General features: G+C 41.2%; 1 protein-coding gene across 7 annotated transcripts in view; it reads left to right on the forward strand.

Annotated features, from left to right (window-relative positions):
• The window catches only part of RASEF (RAS and EF-hand domain containing), a 209,476-nt gene that overhangs the window by 149,522 nt on the left and 43,212 nt on the right, over positions 1 to 16,742 (forward strand). For all 7 annotated transcript variants that reach the window (XM_072836982.1, XM_072836964.1, XM_072836996.1 and 4 more), the window contains 2 exons: positions 12,354 to 12,500; positions 16,259 to 16,349. In XM_072836982.1, the coding sequence (XP_072693083.1) occupies positions 12,354 to 12,500; positions 16,259 to 16,349 (238 nt within the window). The remainder of the gene's footprint in view (positions 1 to 12,353; positions 12,501 to 16,258; positions 16,350 to 16,742) is intronic.

Consider the following 16,742-nt stretch of genomic DNA (forward strand, 5'->3'; position numbering starts at 1 on the left):
GAGGTTGAGATATTCCAAATCATAATTACAGAATTTTGAGATTTAATTTGTACAACATTTGAGCTCCCATTTCATCTGTTTAGTTCATCAGTGCCTTCCTGGTTTCAGGCTTATTTTTCAATTAATTCCAATCTGCTGACAGCTTCAAAAGCTGAAGACAGTTTTTATAGCTCCCATCGTTGATTAATTTGATTAAAGTTTTCCAACAGATTTTGAGCAGAATGTCATGCCAACTTATGGGACAGGTTTACAAAAAACATAGGACGACCTCCAAAGGTTCAAATGTTTCCAAAACCTGAATAATGATAAGTCACAGAGAGAAAAAGGAATCACCACAAAAATTGTTAGATACTGTAATTATATGTGTGAATATATTTAAAATTCTGATAGCTACAGCCTCTCTTTCAGTTGGTAGACTATCAGAGCCTGTCTGGATGCCATCATATGCCCCACCACCAGTTCCACATGTATTTCTACTTCATAGATTTCTTAATTTAGTACAAATTTTCATTTTTAAGCACAATGCTTTACTTTTATATTTCACTAAACTTATAATAACATTTGTAATAAGTTTGGATGCTTTACATTCAACAGAATGAGCTTCCATAATCTTTACTCTGATTCCATGAAGTGGATGGGAAAAAAGAATCAAACCATTATTGGAATTAACTGATTTTCTTTTTGAAGCATTGATCACAGTGATACCAAACTGGCCTAATTTACCTCTGCAAAAGTTTTTATTCAGTTAATGGAGACACAAAACCACTGTCACTACCATATGTGTACAAGAAAACTTGGGAGTGGAAATGCACAGATTCAATGTAGAACCATAATCTTTTGATCTAAGGGAAGGGTCATACTTTACATGCTTTCATTCTGCAGCAGCATGGATGACACTGTAGACCTTACATGGTTCTCTTAAAAGACATTGGTGCTGATGCTTTTTCAGGAGATTTGTTGTCTTCTGGTTTTCACTATATTTCATGTGGTTAATGGTATCATTCTGGTCCACCGTGGTAGAAGCTACATGTTGACAAACCTTAAAGAAACCTTTTTATTTTTGTTTAGGATGTTTTTAGATTTTCAGAAAAATTATGAAGATAATACAGAGTTCCCTTAATATGTGTGTCGTTTCATTCACAATTAGCATCTTGTATTGATGTAGTACACTTGTCACAATTAAACTGACACTGGTACATTATTATTGTTTAAATCCATACTTTACTGGGGCACCTGGGTGGCTCAATGGTTGAGTGTCTGCCTTTGGCTCAGGTTGTGATCCCAGGATCCTGGGATCGAGTCCCACATCAGGCTCCTCATAGGGAGCCTGCTTCTCCCTCCGCATGTGTGTCTGCCTCTCTCTGTGTCTCTCATGAAAAAGTAAATAAAATCTTTTAAAAACATCCATACTTCACTAATTTTTTCTCAGTTTTCCCCTAATGGCCTCCTTGTGCTCTAGCATCCCATCTGGATACCACATTCTATTCATCGTCCTATGTCCTTAGGCTCCTCTTGGCAGTGACAGTTAACATTTTGAGCAAGTTCACATTTATACCTTCATTCTTGTGGAAAGGAAATTTGGTCCTTAACTGTGTATTAAGCATGCTCCTTTGTTGTTCTTTGAGGTCCTGGTTGCCAGAAGGGTTTATCACAAAACCTGAAAGCATTACCATTGAATAAAATAACTAGTTATACATTTAAGCTGTACTAAAATGGTTAAATGACAGTAGCAAGAGCATCCCAGTTACCTTCTATTGCTGTGTGGTAGGACGGTCTGACTTCTGTCTTCAGTACCCATTTTATGGACCCTGTGCCTCTAATCTCCCAATTTCCCATTGATTTGGCCCGGTGGCCACCTGGCAGCCTGGTGTACCACAGGGCAGATGTCCCCTGGCATTCTCTGCCACCATCTGAGACCTGCAGGAGTTATCTGTCTCCAGCTTCTCTTGTCCAAGCCTAATTTGTTTTATCAGTGAGTATTCTGTTCCTTGTTTCTGAAAGGAAAGGCCTAGTCATGCTGTGTCTGAAAAGGGTCAGGAAAGGAGAGATGGGTTTATCACTGATTGCCTTCTGATTTAGCCACGTGTTCATGAGCAGTCTCTCTACTGCAAGGATGTGTCATGTACCACTGAGTTACAGATCCACTAACTCCCCTTGGCTTATGATAGCGCAGCTTTTATTTTATTTTATTTTATTTTATTTTATTTTATTTTATTTTGTTAGTAATTTTTTTGTTAAAGATTTTATTTATTTATTCATGAGAGACAGAGAGAGAGAGAGGCAGAGACACAGGCAGAGGGAGAAGCAGGCTCCATGCAGGAGTCCGATGTGGGACTCGATCCCAGGACTTCAGGATCACTGGGAGGCGGCGCTGAACCGCTGAGCCACCCAGGGATCCCCTTGTTAGTAATTTTAATGCATAGTTAGTACATAGTTTACTGTTACTTACTGTTGATGTAGCTTTTTGATGAGCATTTATCCAGAATTTTCTTTTTTATAAGTCAAAGTGGATAAAATATCAGACAACAGCATGAGATTGTCTCAAGTATACATGGAAAGGTGACATGTCCCCTTTCGAAAATACACCAACTTGCACTAACATTACTAGATTATGCCTACATTTAAATTGACTCCAGGTAAATTGATAGAAGAGAAATACTGGGATCATGAATGTCTACTATGAGTACTGTTTAAGTCAAGAGGTACGTATTTTCACGTATATGTGTACACATACAGGCACATTGACAATGTGGTATCCATATATAAAAAAAAGTTGATCTGCACCAGGGGCAGGATGTGACCAAAGGCCTGTCTCCTGTGTCTAGAAGACTAGGTCTGCATTACCCTATCCTCATTACTGTGCTCAGGGCATTCTTTATGTTAACAGACTATAACAGGGTTCAGAGGAAGGCCTATTTGGCCCTTGGCCTGTTTGTGTAAATAAAATTTAATTGGAGCGAAGTTAAGCTCATTCGTGTGTTGTCTATGTCAGTGTTCATGCTCCAGAGGCCCAGTTGAGTATTTGCAACAGAAATAGTAAATGTTTTCTGACTGATGCTTTACAGAAGAATTTTACTGACCCCTTCTTTTGGAGTACTTGGACCCAATTCCAGCATGGGGTGACGCACTCCCAAACCAGGCATTCCATTGCACCAGCAGGATGTTCAAGAATTAATTCAATTCTGACACTGTCTGCTTGGAGATAGCATCAGATTCCACAGGTTGAGGGTTCAATCCTACAAGACTGCCACCACCCCCCACTTCAGACGCCAGTCACAGATGCCAGTCACACACCCCCAGGCTTCTGTGTATGGGGTGGATGAGACTGAAAGTTTCAACCCTTCAGTCACGTGGTTGATCCTCCTAGCAACACTAGCCACCTCTTTGGGTGGGGTCTGAAAAATCACCTTCATTAATAAAAGGCTCCTGTTTCAACCTTTATGGCTTTGAAGGTTTTCAGGAATTGTGGATGAAGACCAAATATATCTAAGAAATGTATTTTGGTCATCTGAATGATCAAATACATATTTCTTAGATGTTAGGATATCACACCCCTGGACTATGAGCCTCATAGGCTGACCTCAAGGATGATCCAACTTTCATTTCTCAGTTTCCCTTATACTAGCACTCATAAGATAATATTTCTATCCATGAGGTTTCCACACTACACCACTTTCTCCCTTTGGCCCTTTCCCCAAAACGCAACCCAGAAGCACACAGGAGATAAACACCTACTTACTAATGCACGGGGGGAGCGGAGTCAAGAGCAGTAACAGATCACAAGAATGGCCAACATTTCTCGATTCCCAATAAGGCGCCTGGTATTGTTGTGTGTGCTTCAGTTGGGGGTTAATCCGCACATTATGTGGTAGGAAACTCTTCTCACTTTATGTCTGAGGAAACTGAAGTTCAGGAGGCTAAGAGTTTTGCCCTGGCTCCCAAAGCCAGGATGTGGTGAGGAAGCATTTGATTTAGCCAGGCCATTATACCTGCCCCAGGCACTCTTCACTCATGACGGAAGCAGCCCTCAGCTGTGAGGAGAATGCCCTCCCTAAACTTTCAGCACAGTGCCCCTTGCTATTTCTGCCTCCCCCCCTCCCGCCCCATCCATTGGCTAACTCCCAGGAACTAAATATCAGTGATTTCAAAAAGGAAGCAATTTGCAATTTGAAATGTTTCTAGACTTTGAATCATCTCCCAGGGAGTTTCTATTTTAAAATCTTTGCAGGGATGAGCACTGGGTGTTATACTATATGTTGGCAAATTGAATTTAAATAAATAAAAAATAAAAAAGATATGAAATTTTGAAAAAAAAAATCTTTGCAGGAATGTTACCCATCCAAATACTTAGGGAACTAAAGTACTTCTCAGGGCGATGGGAATCCCAAAGGAATTTTACCTGTGGGAAATGTATATGGGCAGGGAAGCCTGGAGGAGGCCCTGGTGGTTGGAGACCTGGGTGAGATCATCCTCTGAGCAGCCGCAGAGCAGAGCCAAGGAGAGCCCAGGCCACTGGACTGGCTTGTCTTTCCACCTGTGGAATGGTGGAACCAAGTTGAAGAGACCATTGTTTTCTCTAGAAGGGAGAGCCAGACAATCATTTGGTAACTGAGTTAATGAAGAGCAAGACCTTTTGTGAGGACACAGATAGGAATCTCTTCCAGTTGCAGGTGGCCAGCTTCAGGCAGTTAGTGGGCAGAGAGGCACACCATGTCTGGAAAGACAGACACGAATTTCCCAAAGAGAGCTAATGCTGCCCAGTTCTAGGGGCACAGCTGCATTTGCTTATTGGATTATTTTCTACTTATTTGGGGTTTGTTCTGAAAGTATGTTAACTATGTAATAAAAGTATGTTTTGAAGTCAGTAACTTTTATCTAACTTGTGTGGGGATAAAAGGATCAGTCTTTTCACTGACCACATGACAGTATGGTTGGTTCAGGGCATCTAGAAAGTTAGTGGGTGTCACCTAGGTAGGAATATGCCCATTTTTTTTACCCCCCTCCCAAAGAGAAATAAACTATCAGTTTTTAAAAAGATTTTATTTATTTATTTGAGAGTGAGAGAAAACTTGCACAAGCAGAGAGAACAGCAGAGGGAGAAGGAGAAGCAGACTCTCCTCTGAGAGGGAGCCTAACTGGGGCTTGATCATAGAACCCTGAGATCAGTACCTGTGCTGAAGGCAGACGCTTAACCAACTGAACCATTCAGGCACCCATATCAGATTTTTAAAAAAGATTCATTTTTTAGAGCAGTTTTAGGTTCATAGAAAAATTAAGAAGGTACAAAGATTTCCCATATACCCTTTGCCTCCACACTTGTACAACCTCCCACATTATCAACAAACCCCAATCTGAATGATACATTTGTTACAACTAATGAGCCTGCATTTACACATCATAACCACCCAAATTCCTTATTTTACATTAGGGTTACTCATGTATATTATATGGGTTTGGGCAGAGGTACCGTGACATCATACAGAGTATTCATTGCCCTGAAAATCCTCTATGCTTCACCTATTCATCTTTACTCTCTCCCCTCTAATCCCTAGCAACCACTGATCTTTCTAGTGTCTCCAAGTTTTGCCTTTTCCAGGATGATAGAGTTGGAATTATGTAGTATGTAATCTTTTCAGATCGGTTCTTTTGTGTAGTAATATGCATTTAAAGTTCCTCTATATCTTCTCCCATGGCTTGGTAGCTCATTTCTTTAATGTTGGATGATATTTCCTTGTCTGGAAGTACCGTAGTTAATCCACTACCTACTGAAGAACATCTTGGTTACTTCCCAGTTTTGGCGATTATGACCAAAATGGCTATACATAATCATATGCAAGTTTTTGTGTGGACATAAGATTTCAACTCCTTTGGATAAATACCAACAAGCATTGATTGCCAGATTGTATGATTGAGAGAATGTGTAGTCTTCTGAGAAACTATCACACTGTCTTCCCAAGCTACTACTATTTTGCATTCCTACCAGCAGTGAATGAGTTCCTGCTGCTCTACATCCTCACCAACAATTGATGTCAGTGGTCTGGATTTTGGCCAGTAGGTATGTGGTGCCATCTCATTGTTTTAGTTTGCATTTCCCTGCTGCCATGTGATGTGGAGCATATTTTCGTATGCTTACTTGCCATCCATGTATCTTCTTTGATGAAGTGTCTATTAAGGTCTTTGACCCATTTTTTAAATCAAATTGTTTTCTTATTATTGAGTTTTAAGGGTTTTTGTGGGTATACTTTTATTTTTATTTATTTATTTATTTATTTATTTATTTATTTATTTATTTATTTATTTAAAAGATTTTATGTATTCATGAGGGACAGAGAGAGAGAGAGGCAGAGACACAGGCAGAGGGAGAAGGAGGCTCCTCGCAGGGAGCCAGATGTGGGACTCAATTCAGGATTCTAGGATCATGCCCTGAGCCAAAGGCAGACACTTAACCTGCTGAGCCACCCACGTGTCCCTGCTGGTATATTTTTAGATGATAGTACATTAATCAGATATGCTTTTTGCTGATATTTCCTCCAGTGTGTGGCTTATCTTCTCATTTTGTTGACACCATCTTTCACAGAGCAATTGTTAATTTTAGTGAAGTCCAGTTTATCAATTCTTTTTTCATGGATTATGCCTTTGGTGTTCTATGTAAAAAGTTTCCACCATATCCATATCTAGGTTTTTTTCCTTTCTTCTCTTCTAAAAGTTTATAGTTTTGCATTTTATGTTTAGTTCTTATCCATTTTGACTTCATTTTGGTGAATGGTATTAAGTTCTGTGTTATGTTCTTTTGCAAGAGGAAGCCTACTTGTTCCAGGACCATTTGTTAAAAACACCACCTTTGCTTCATTATATTACCTTTGCTCCTTTGTCAGGTATCGGTTGACTGTATTCACATGGGTCTCTTTATGCGCTCTGTTCTATTCTGGTGATCTGTTTGTATGATCAGGTTTTTATTGTCTAGAATTTTACATATTTTGTAGCAGAGGAAAGTAGAAATTCACAAAAACTTCTGAAGTTGTACCTTTCTGGATTAAATGACACAACTTAGATTTACCTTTATCTCTACAAACTTGTTTATTAAAATCATGTGCTTATTTTTATTTCTCTGCTTCAGCCAAAACTTTGTGAAGATGCGAGTAGTTAAGATGCAGACTCGGTCAAGTCATTGTTTCCATTTAACACTTCCAGTGACTTCCTACCCTCTCAGTAACTGTCTCCTCCTGTTTCTTTGCTGTGCCTTCTAGATCCTGGTAACTTTTCAGGCCACATCCATATCTTCTGCTGCTGCCAACCTCCCCCACTCTGAGCTCTCCAGCCCTACCAGCTTCTTTCAGTTACAGGAGTGGCTGCCTTACCCACCCCCCCTTGTCCTGCCTTCTACCTCTGATTACTGGTGCCTCGGACAGGCTACTGCTCCCTTGCCCTTTCTCACTTACTGCCTACTTGGCATGTACTCATCCCTCAGGTTATCCCCCAAGTGCTGGTCATGTTCCCTGTCTATGCTGCCGGAGTATCTTGTTGTTAATCTTCATAGTGGGTCTAATGGGGGAAGGGACCCAGTCTGTCCATAGCACTTTACCTCCAGGATCTAGCAGGGTGCCCCATGGATGGCATGGGTGTTTTAATTTCCCAGGCTCAGATGTTAAGGTCATAAGGTCAAATTTCTTATGCCAGTCCCTAGTATAGAATGTTGCAGACATTGATACTCAATACTGTTACCTTTTGTTCATAAAAAACTGTTTTGGGTTTTAGATATATTTGATCTGTGATCTGAATGACGAAGTTAGCCTCCTATTTTAATGCTTAATACAGCAAGACTTGGAATCTAAGAGACAGTTTCCTAACGATCTTACTGGGTCACTGTGTTCCTTAGTGTGGAGAGGCATTGGCTATCTCGCAGAGGTATTCTTAGACCAGAGGTGTCCAGGCATTCTGAGTACCAGCACTAACTACAGTATGTGCACATGAATGTAGATATATCTGTGCTCTTCTCAATAAAGTATTAATCTTGTGAAAATGTGTGACCCTTTTATAATTTTTACATGTCTTGAGTGTGTCTGTTTTTCTTCTAAGTTCCCATAATAAAGCTTTCAGCTTCAGTGGGAATATTTGTGATTTAAAATGCTTATTTCCCAGGGACCATTTAAAAACTAAATTGTGAATTTTTTCATCAGGTAATTTACTCACCACAACTCTCTCTCTCTCTCTCTCTTTTTTTTTTTTTGACACAGATCATCTTGTAATTTATCAAACAAGAAGATAAACAGCTCAGGTTTTAAACATCTAAAGTTGGGTGGTAATTCAGGGAGTGCTTTGATCTACATTTCTCTGATGTCTGTCTCTGCTTTTCATTTGATCTCTTTTCCTTCAGACATAAATTAGATTATTTTTAGTGTTAGAGGCTCTCTTGGCATAGAAGTGTAGAGACTGTGTTTTGTCTTGGCTGATTAAGGCCTATGACTTGACCCTTCATTTTTACTGAGGATTTGTCAAGCACACCTGTAAGCAGTTCTACATGGTATTTGTGAATCCAAGTGTAACTGCCTGAGATTAGGCCCATACCCAGTGAATTAAAAGTGCTTTGGGCCTTTACATCACCAGGCACCATTTTCAGGTCTGATGTGTACCGCCCTGGGTCCGGCCAGAAGGAAACAGAGCTATGCGTGTGGTGCGACATTGTGCATTCTCTGCTTGCTTAACCTTTGACGTGGGGAGCAAGGACACTAGGGGAGGCCAGTGACTGCGACACTCTTAGGAGTGGAACAAAGATTGTCTTGGCACCAGGCAATGGCACCACGTCTGCTGAGTTGACGAATCCACAAGTGTTCAGCTGCCTGGGCAGGGCACAGCATTTAAGCTCACAGAGAGGCAAAAGGTATTACCTCTTCTTACAGTCAGGTACTTTTCTCCATCAGGTGTCAGAATTGCCAAGTGTGTTCTGTTGGCTGTCTGTTGGCATAATCCAGATGGTTCTCTAATTTCACAGATACAAACCAAATGAAGCACACAGACATATGGGGCCTGGGGAAGGTGGGAGTGGGACTTATTGTCTACAGTAATACTTTTCCCAGATAGCTTTACATAAACCAAATTTTAGAAGATTTTCTCATTTTAATCTTTGTCATGCTTTCATTCTTTAAAGGTGATCCTTTGTAATGTGGACAGTCCTTGCAGCAATGATATATATCCTCCTACAAAGGAATTTTTAAAAATCTTGATAGGTTAAGTTTTCTTAAATGGAGACATGCTCTTGGGGTCCTTGAAGGACCAGTTCAGCATTTACTTTTGGCACGAAGAGGTATTTCCTCCATGAGGATCTGGACTCTGAGCCAGATGGGCTGAATTGGAAACCTGGCTCTGCTACCAGGATAATACTTTGCTGTCTGTGCCTCAGTTTCTTCTTTGCTAAACAGCATACTAATGATAACTTCTTTATAGGGTTGCCATGAGGATTAAGCGAATAGTACATGTAAATGCTGGATCACTGCCTGGACTGCATATGTAAGGTGCTTAATAATTGTCTGCTTCAGGATACGAATGCTTCAGAGTAGTTTTCTGTTCTCTTTAGAGAGAGTGGGTGGTGATACTATAAAGATTTACCCTGGTCATAGAAGCTTTTACTTAGTTAATATGAAGCTATCAAGAAAAAGACAAGGAAGTAACTTTATCTGGAAGAGGTTAATAAAAAAACAAAATAGGAAAATATATGCCAACCTTTTAAGTTCAAATGGACTATAACAAAGAAGTTCCAAATCCTGGTGGCTTTACAGAATACAAACATATTTCTTTCTAGTGGGTCATTCAGATTGAAGTGGTCAGGCAGCCCTGCTGAGCAGTTAACCTCAGTGTGGTGATTCAGGAATCCAAGCATATTCTATCCCATGACTTTGGCATATTGGAGTTCTTTACTTCAGCTCTGGGGATGAAGACGAGAGACGGATGGAGGTAGAGAAGGAGCAAGAAGAGAGAGGGAAGGAGAATGGAGGGAGAGATGCCGAGAGAAAGAGAGAAAGAGTGTGAATGAATAGAAGCTGAGGATCTTATGAAGAATTTTAGGGAACAAGCATAGAAGTGACAAACACACACCATTTCTATTCCATTTTATTGACTAGAACTAGTCACATGACTCTACCTGCCTGCGGTTATGGGAAGTCATTTCTCCTTGTGTGCTTTGTAATAGGAAGCAGGATAGATGAGTATTTTTTTTTTAAGATTTATTTATTTATTTATTCATGATAGACACAGAGAGAGGCAGAGACATAGGCAGAGGGAGAAGCAGGCTCCATGCAGGGAGCCTGATGGGGGACTCAATCCCAGGACCCCGGGATCACGCCCTGAGCCAAAGGCAGATGCTCAACCACTGAGCCACCCAGGTGCCCAGGATAGATAAGTATTAACTATATAACATGTTTTCTGCCAGTGTCACGTATTTGCTATAATTGATATGTTTGTATACTTCACTGTCAACTATTTCTAAAATTCTTTATAATGTTAAGACCATCAAGAAGATTTACAAATCATGTTTCTTTCTTATTTTTGAAACTGGCAGAAAGTCAGGAAATCTACTGATCTCTACTTCTGAACATTTTATTGTGCTGTTAGCCAATAAACAAGGACTCTAGGTGATAGGATTTCAATGGCCATCTCTGATAAGCAAGTTCCTATTAAGGAGAAAGTCTTTTTGTTTTGTATCATGCTGGTGATTAGTAAATGACAAAAGGCAAAGAAGTTAATGATCCTGTTATGCATTGAAATTGCATGGGGCAATCTAAGAGTATTTTGTTTTGTTTTGTTTACTGCTGTAGTAAATATGTCTCACTGTTGCAACTAGTGTTTGTACTCAGCTTTGATGGGAAGGATGATGGCTGCTTTCTGTATCTTACATCAAACAAAGTGGCTTAATCCTGCAGGTTTATTAATAATACTTCACTTGAAAAAAAATAATACTTGAGCAGTTCTCTTCAATCGTAATTGGCCTCTGCACAGACTGAGCAGTTTATTTACAAATGGAAACCTGGGGGAGTTTATAACTCCATGGACACACATTGAGGCCATGCTTAACTAAGCTTCTGGGTTAATATCTACCTCACAATTTGCATGTTTCATAGTTCTGTGAATTAATTTTGAATCCCATTTCTTCTGCCACGATTCAGATGCTTTACCACAGTTTGGAAGCAAAATAATGTTACGGCGGATCATGTGGTCTGCAGCATCACAGTGGGGTCTATTCCCAGCTCAGCTACTCGGTCACTCTGGGACTTTGGACCTTTTACTGTTTGCTCTGGCTGCGTAGGAATTTCTAGTAACAACTACCAGACTGGGTGACTTAACTGAAATTCATTCTCATACAGTTCTGGAGGCTAGAAGTCTTAAGTCAAGGTACCAGCAGGGTTGGTTCTTTCTGAGGCCTGTCCCCTTGGCTTTCAGATGGCTACTTTCCTGTGTCTTCACAGAGTCTTCTTTCTGTACACTTAGCATATCATCCACTGAACTTGAGTCAGGAGCACTGCCAGCTCCCTGACTCACTCTTTTATCCTCTAGTAGGTGAGCTGCCCAGTCACATCAGCTTTTCTTTTGAAATGATTCTGGAATATTTGTCTTTTTATAAAAGTTAATAATAACTAATATGAGGATTGTCACATACAAATACATATGAATTTATATGCAGTAATTTTTAACTGACTATAAAATAATAGGTATATTCACATAAAGGCTGAAATATGTCTTATTAGGGATTGGTGGAACATGTTATTAATCCATTTAATGATTACCTAACTTTCTGTGCATCTATTTACCATTTTTTATTTTAATTTAAATTTTTAAAAAATATTTTATTTATTTGAGAGAGAGTGAGCACAAGCAGGAGGGAGGGACAGAAGGACAGGGAGAGGGAGAAGCAGACTCTCTGCTGAGCCAGGAGCCTGATGAGAGGTTCAATCCCATGACCCCAAGATCACAACCCAAGCCAAAGGCAGCTGCCCAACCAAATGAGCCACCCAGGCACCCCTATTTACCTTTTTTAGAATTTCTATTTTTTAAAGATTTTATTTATTTATTCATGAGAGACACAGAGAAAGGCAGGGACATAGGCAGAGGGAGAAGCAGGCTCCCTGCGGGGAGCCCAATGTGGGATTTAGACCCAGGACCCTGGGATCACACCCTGAGCCAAAGGCAGACCCTCAGCCACCGAGCCACCCAGGCATCCCTCCCTTCTGCTTCTATTATTGTTGCCTTTTTCTTCCTTGATTCTTATGTGTCTCATTCCTAAAAGTATTCTGAAAATTTGCTTTTTTATTTTTTGCTTGGTTTAATTAAGCTTTTAATTTCATTATGATTATTTTTCTTGGCAGAAAAGAACAAGTTAGCACCTTGTATCTAAACATCAACCTTGTGGAGCCAAGACTAATTCAGCCGTATGAACATGTTATCAGGAACTTTATCCGTGAGATCAAACTGCAGAGCACAGAAATGGAAAACCTGGCCATTGCGGTGAAGAGGTATTGAAGCTCTTCCTTCCTTCTTTTTTCTTTCTTTCTTTCTTTTTCTCTTTCTTTTTTAGAGAGAGAGAGAGAGAGAATGCGGGCAGGAGGGGGGAAGGGGCAGAGGGAGAGAGAATCTTAAGCAGACTCCATGTGAGCATGGAGCCCAACACAGGGCTTGATCTCAAGACCCTGAGATAATGACCAGAGCTGAAATCAAGAGTCAGATGCTTTACTGACTGAGCCACCCACGTGCCCTTGGAGCCCTTCCTTTCTAAGTGGCACGTGGGGTCAGACCTTTAACTGGCTCTGTGACCAGATGGCACATAGAGCTGCGCTATCACATTATGATGTGGGTGGACTTCCCCAACCTCAGGAATCTGGTGCTTCCTTGGCTGAGCCAGCATGAAGAAAGCTGAGTTGGGCAGTACTTTATACGGCATCCAGCAGTCCATCAGTAGGTCATCCTGTCATATAAACTTTTTAAGACCAATGATTCCATACAGAACAGCTCAAGAGATTTGTTTTCCAGCCACTTGAAACATACAGGAAACTTTCCATCCAGAGAAACAGACAGGACTCCACTAGAAGCCTGGCCTTATCAGACGGGTGTGACTTCAGGCAGGTTCCTGTGTCTGCAGAACAAGACTGTAAAATATTCACCTTCCCAGGGTATGGAGGCACAGTAGATGATGTCGTGGGTAGAGTCCCTCGTACCAGGCCTACCGCATGGCTGGTGCTCACTGGTGGGACTCTTCCTATCTCTGGCCTTCCTCATCTAGCCTGAACTTGAAAGCCAAAAAACTTTATTATTTTTTTTAATTTTTATTTATTTATGATAGTCACATCAGAGAGAGAGAGAGAGAGAGACAGAGACAGAGACACAGGCAGAGGGAGAAGCAGGCAGGCTCCATGCACCGGGAGCCCTACGTGGGATTCGATCCCGGGTCTCCAGGATCGCGCCCTGGGCCAAAGGCAGGCGCTAAACTGCTGCGCCACCCAGGGATCCCTGAAAGCCAAAAAACTTTAAACTCATACTGTCATGCAGATAGTTTGTGTAAGCCATAGCTGGTTTACATAGGATATCTTACTGGTTTTACCAGTAGCCCAGTGCAGGGGAAGAGCTTATATGTGTTACAGTCTGAAATCAACCTTTTTGCTCCGCAGTGGCACCACAGTCCTTTGGCATTAGTGGGAAACAGAGCAGTTTGTTTGCCATAATTCCTGGGTGTTCTGCTCTGCAGATGCTTCTCATTGCCATCTGTTTTGGCAGTGTGTGGTGCATCCTGCTAGTCTCTGCCCAGAAACTGTAAAGGCCCCTTTGATAGAATGCACCCCCTCTGCAAGGGGACAGGAGAGGGTACTTCTCTGTCTTTTTATTCTTTCCCTCAAAGTGATGCTCAAACCATCTAGTTGACCCTTTGGAGTTTAAGTGAAGGAAATTAAAATATAGGAGTATTTTAAAAACGCTAATGCTAAATAGGACTTTTCATAATTCTGGAGTCATGTAAGAATTGAGCTATTCACAGGAGTTTTCTGAGGAACATTTTCAGTTCCTAACTCTGAACTTTTCCCTCAAGTTTGCCTGATAGGGGCTTTCAATGGGATAGTAGGATGGTCCTCTGAACTCCAAATTCTGTAGAACAGTATGGAACCTTGGGTGATTCGCAGACAGACATATTGAGTTTTTAGACTGTCCAGTGAATACCTGTTAAAACAGACAGACTTCCACAGGCACTCACATACACAGACCTACACAAAGATATGTGGGACACACACATATTTATACATGACCATTAAGGATAGTACCATATGAACCCACAAGGGAAAGAATGGTCTTCTTCATGTTCTCATCACCAGCCCCGGCTGCTCTGTCCCTGCAGAGTGAGTGTGTTACCTGTGCTGAGCTGTGTCAGTGCTTGTCTCCTCTTTGCCTCTGTGCTACCAGGGGTTCCAGAGTCAGGCTCTGTACCAGCTATCAGAGATTTGCCGAAGTGCTTACATGATGACCGTGAAGTTCTCTTATGTTCTTAACTGAGACCATCTGCCCTCACCTGGGATTTTTGGATGGGGAAGGTGTCTGCCTTTTTGCACTGTACTTGCATCTGAAGAGTGGTCCCAGTGTTTCGACGAGATCCCTGGACTAGGTCAGAGTGGACAGTCTTCACCATGCCAGACATTTCACTAGGAGTTAGGAATTGCTGGGGCAAACACTATGTCATTATAGACCAAAAAAAAAAAAAAAATGTTGCTCAGAAGTGAGGAAGGCAGAAAGAACACATGTAGGAGCAGTCCTGGATGTCTAGAAGGAGAGGTTGGAAAAATGGTCATGGGAGAGAAAGGATGTGTGATTTGGCTGTTGTATAGTTCCAGAGTTGACCAAACAAAGTTTGGTCAAAACCAACAAAACAAAGTTGCTGTGGAGATACTTAATTCCTAGATTTCAGGTAGCAAGTATGTATGTATGTGTGTATTTATTTATTTGAAGATTTAATTTATTTATTAGAGCGAGCATGAGTGAGGAGGAGGGCAGAGGGAAAGGGAGAAGCAGACTCTCCACTGAGTAGGGAGCCCGACTCGGGACTCAGTCCCAGGATCCTGGATGATAACCTGAGGTGAAGGCAGATGCTTAATTGACTGAGCCTCCTAGGTTGCCCTCAGATAAGAGGTATTTATAAACGAGCTAGAAATAGCTGACTTTCCAAACTAGGTTAACATTTCTTGGGCAGGCTGTCAGGTAAGGATGCAGAAAATAGTAGTAAAGTCACTCAAAATTTTATTTTGGGGCCTTCACCCTACCCCTCCGTAGTCATTTAGAATTTTTTAGAAATGAAACTAGTGCACGGACTGTGTTACCAGGGAGTAAACAAGTAGAAAGCAGGTGAGATGTGTCCCAGAAGCCATCAAACTGGCAACTGGCAGATGGGAGGCCTTCTGTTTAGGTCCTGCCCTCTCCTTTTTATCAGTAGTGTGTCAATGACCCTCAAAACCCCATGGTGGCTGCTTTCAAGTCTCTTGTCATGTAGTTGAATAGGCAAGACGTATTTATGAGAAAATTGAGATAACTGGACATACAGCAGAGAGAAAACAAAAAATACTTTTTTAGGTTTTAATCTGAAGCTTCAGCCATTGTAAAGTGTACAGACGTCTCCAAACTAGAAAACTATCCTAGAACATTCCTCAATGAAATGTTCCTATTTCTAACTTTTTTGGCAAATCAGTGTGCTCCACCTCTATAGAGAGGTGATTTAGTGATGCCTTTAATAAAAGAAGCAGAATTTTTCTACAATGTAAAGATCACATTTGTAATCTAGAACTTTAGGGAACTGATTAGAAATCATTGAGATTCCTTTTCCCCCCCTTCTAACTATAGCATATAACATGTGTGTTTCGTATAATAACATTGCAAAATTATATCTAAAGATCTATTTATCATGGGATTCTCTTTTTGTCCAGGGCTGTCACTCAGTTATGCAGCAAAAAGGGTTTTTCAGAATTTATTGAGAACTTCCCAGTGATTTGATACCTTTTTCTGTTCTTCACCACAATCTAGTTTAATAGTATTTTATCTAATTTATACCATTTACTTAATATCTAGGTTTAATGTCATTTTATACCCCAGTGGTCAAATTGCCAGCCTGTTTTATTTTGTGGAAGGAACAGGGAATATTATTCTAATTGCTATGTTTCTTCTCTATAAAATAGGGGTTGAGATAGATGGGGTTGAAGTTGTCTGCGTGTTGCGGTGAAAAGGTGTGCTTCCTCTTGAATTTCAGAGCCCAGGACAAGGCAGCGATGCAGTTGAGTGAGCTGGAAGAGGAAATGGATCAGAGGATTCAGGCAGTAGAACACAAGACGCGGAAAGACGTGAGTGTGTGGGATTGGCCTGTTCATTCCACGAATCCTGGTGCAGGCAGTGGGCACTTTGTAGGTGCAGCAAGTCTATAGGCTCCCAGGGGCTCTTAACGAGGGCCTTTTTTTTTTTTAAGATTTTTTTTTTATTCATGTATTTGAGAGAGAATACAAGTGGGGGGAGGAGCAGAGGCAGAGGGAGAAGCAGACTCCCTGCTGAGCAGGGAGCCCGAGGTGGGGCCCGATCCCAGAACCCTGGGATCATGACCTGAGCCGAAGGCAGACGCTCAACTGACTGAGCCACCCAGGTGCCCCTCAGTGAAGGCATTTTTGGTGGTGGTGGTTTGGGGGAGAGTAAGGAGAGAGGGAGCAGATAATTTCAATAGTGAGTGCAGTGAAGACCAAGTG

Source organism: Canis lupus, chromosome 1 (genome assembly GCF_048164855.1).
Source record: "Canis lupus baileyi chromosome 1, mCanLup2.hap1, whole genome shotgun sequence".
Taxonomy (NCBI): Eukaryota; Metazoa; Chordata; class Mammalia; order Carnivora; family Canidae; genus Canis; species Canis lupus.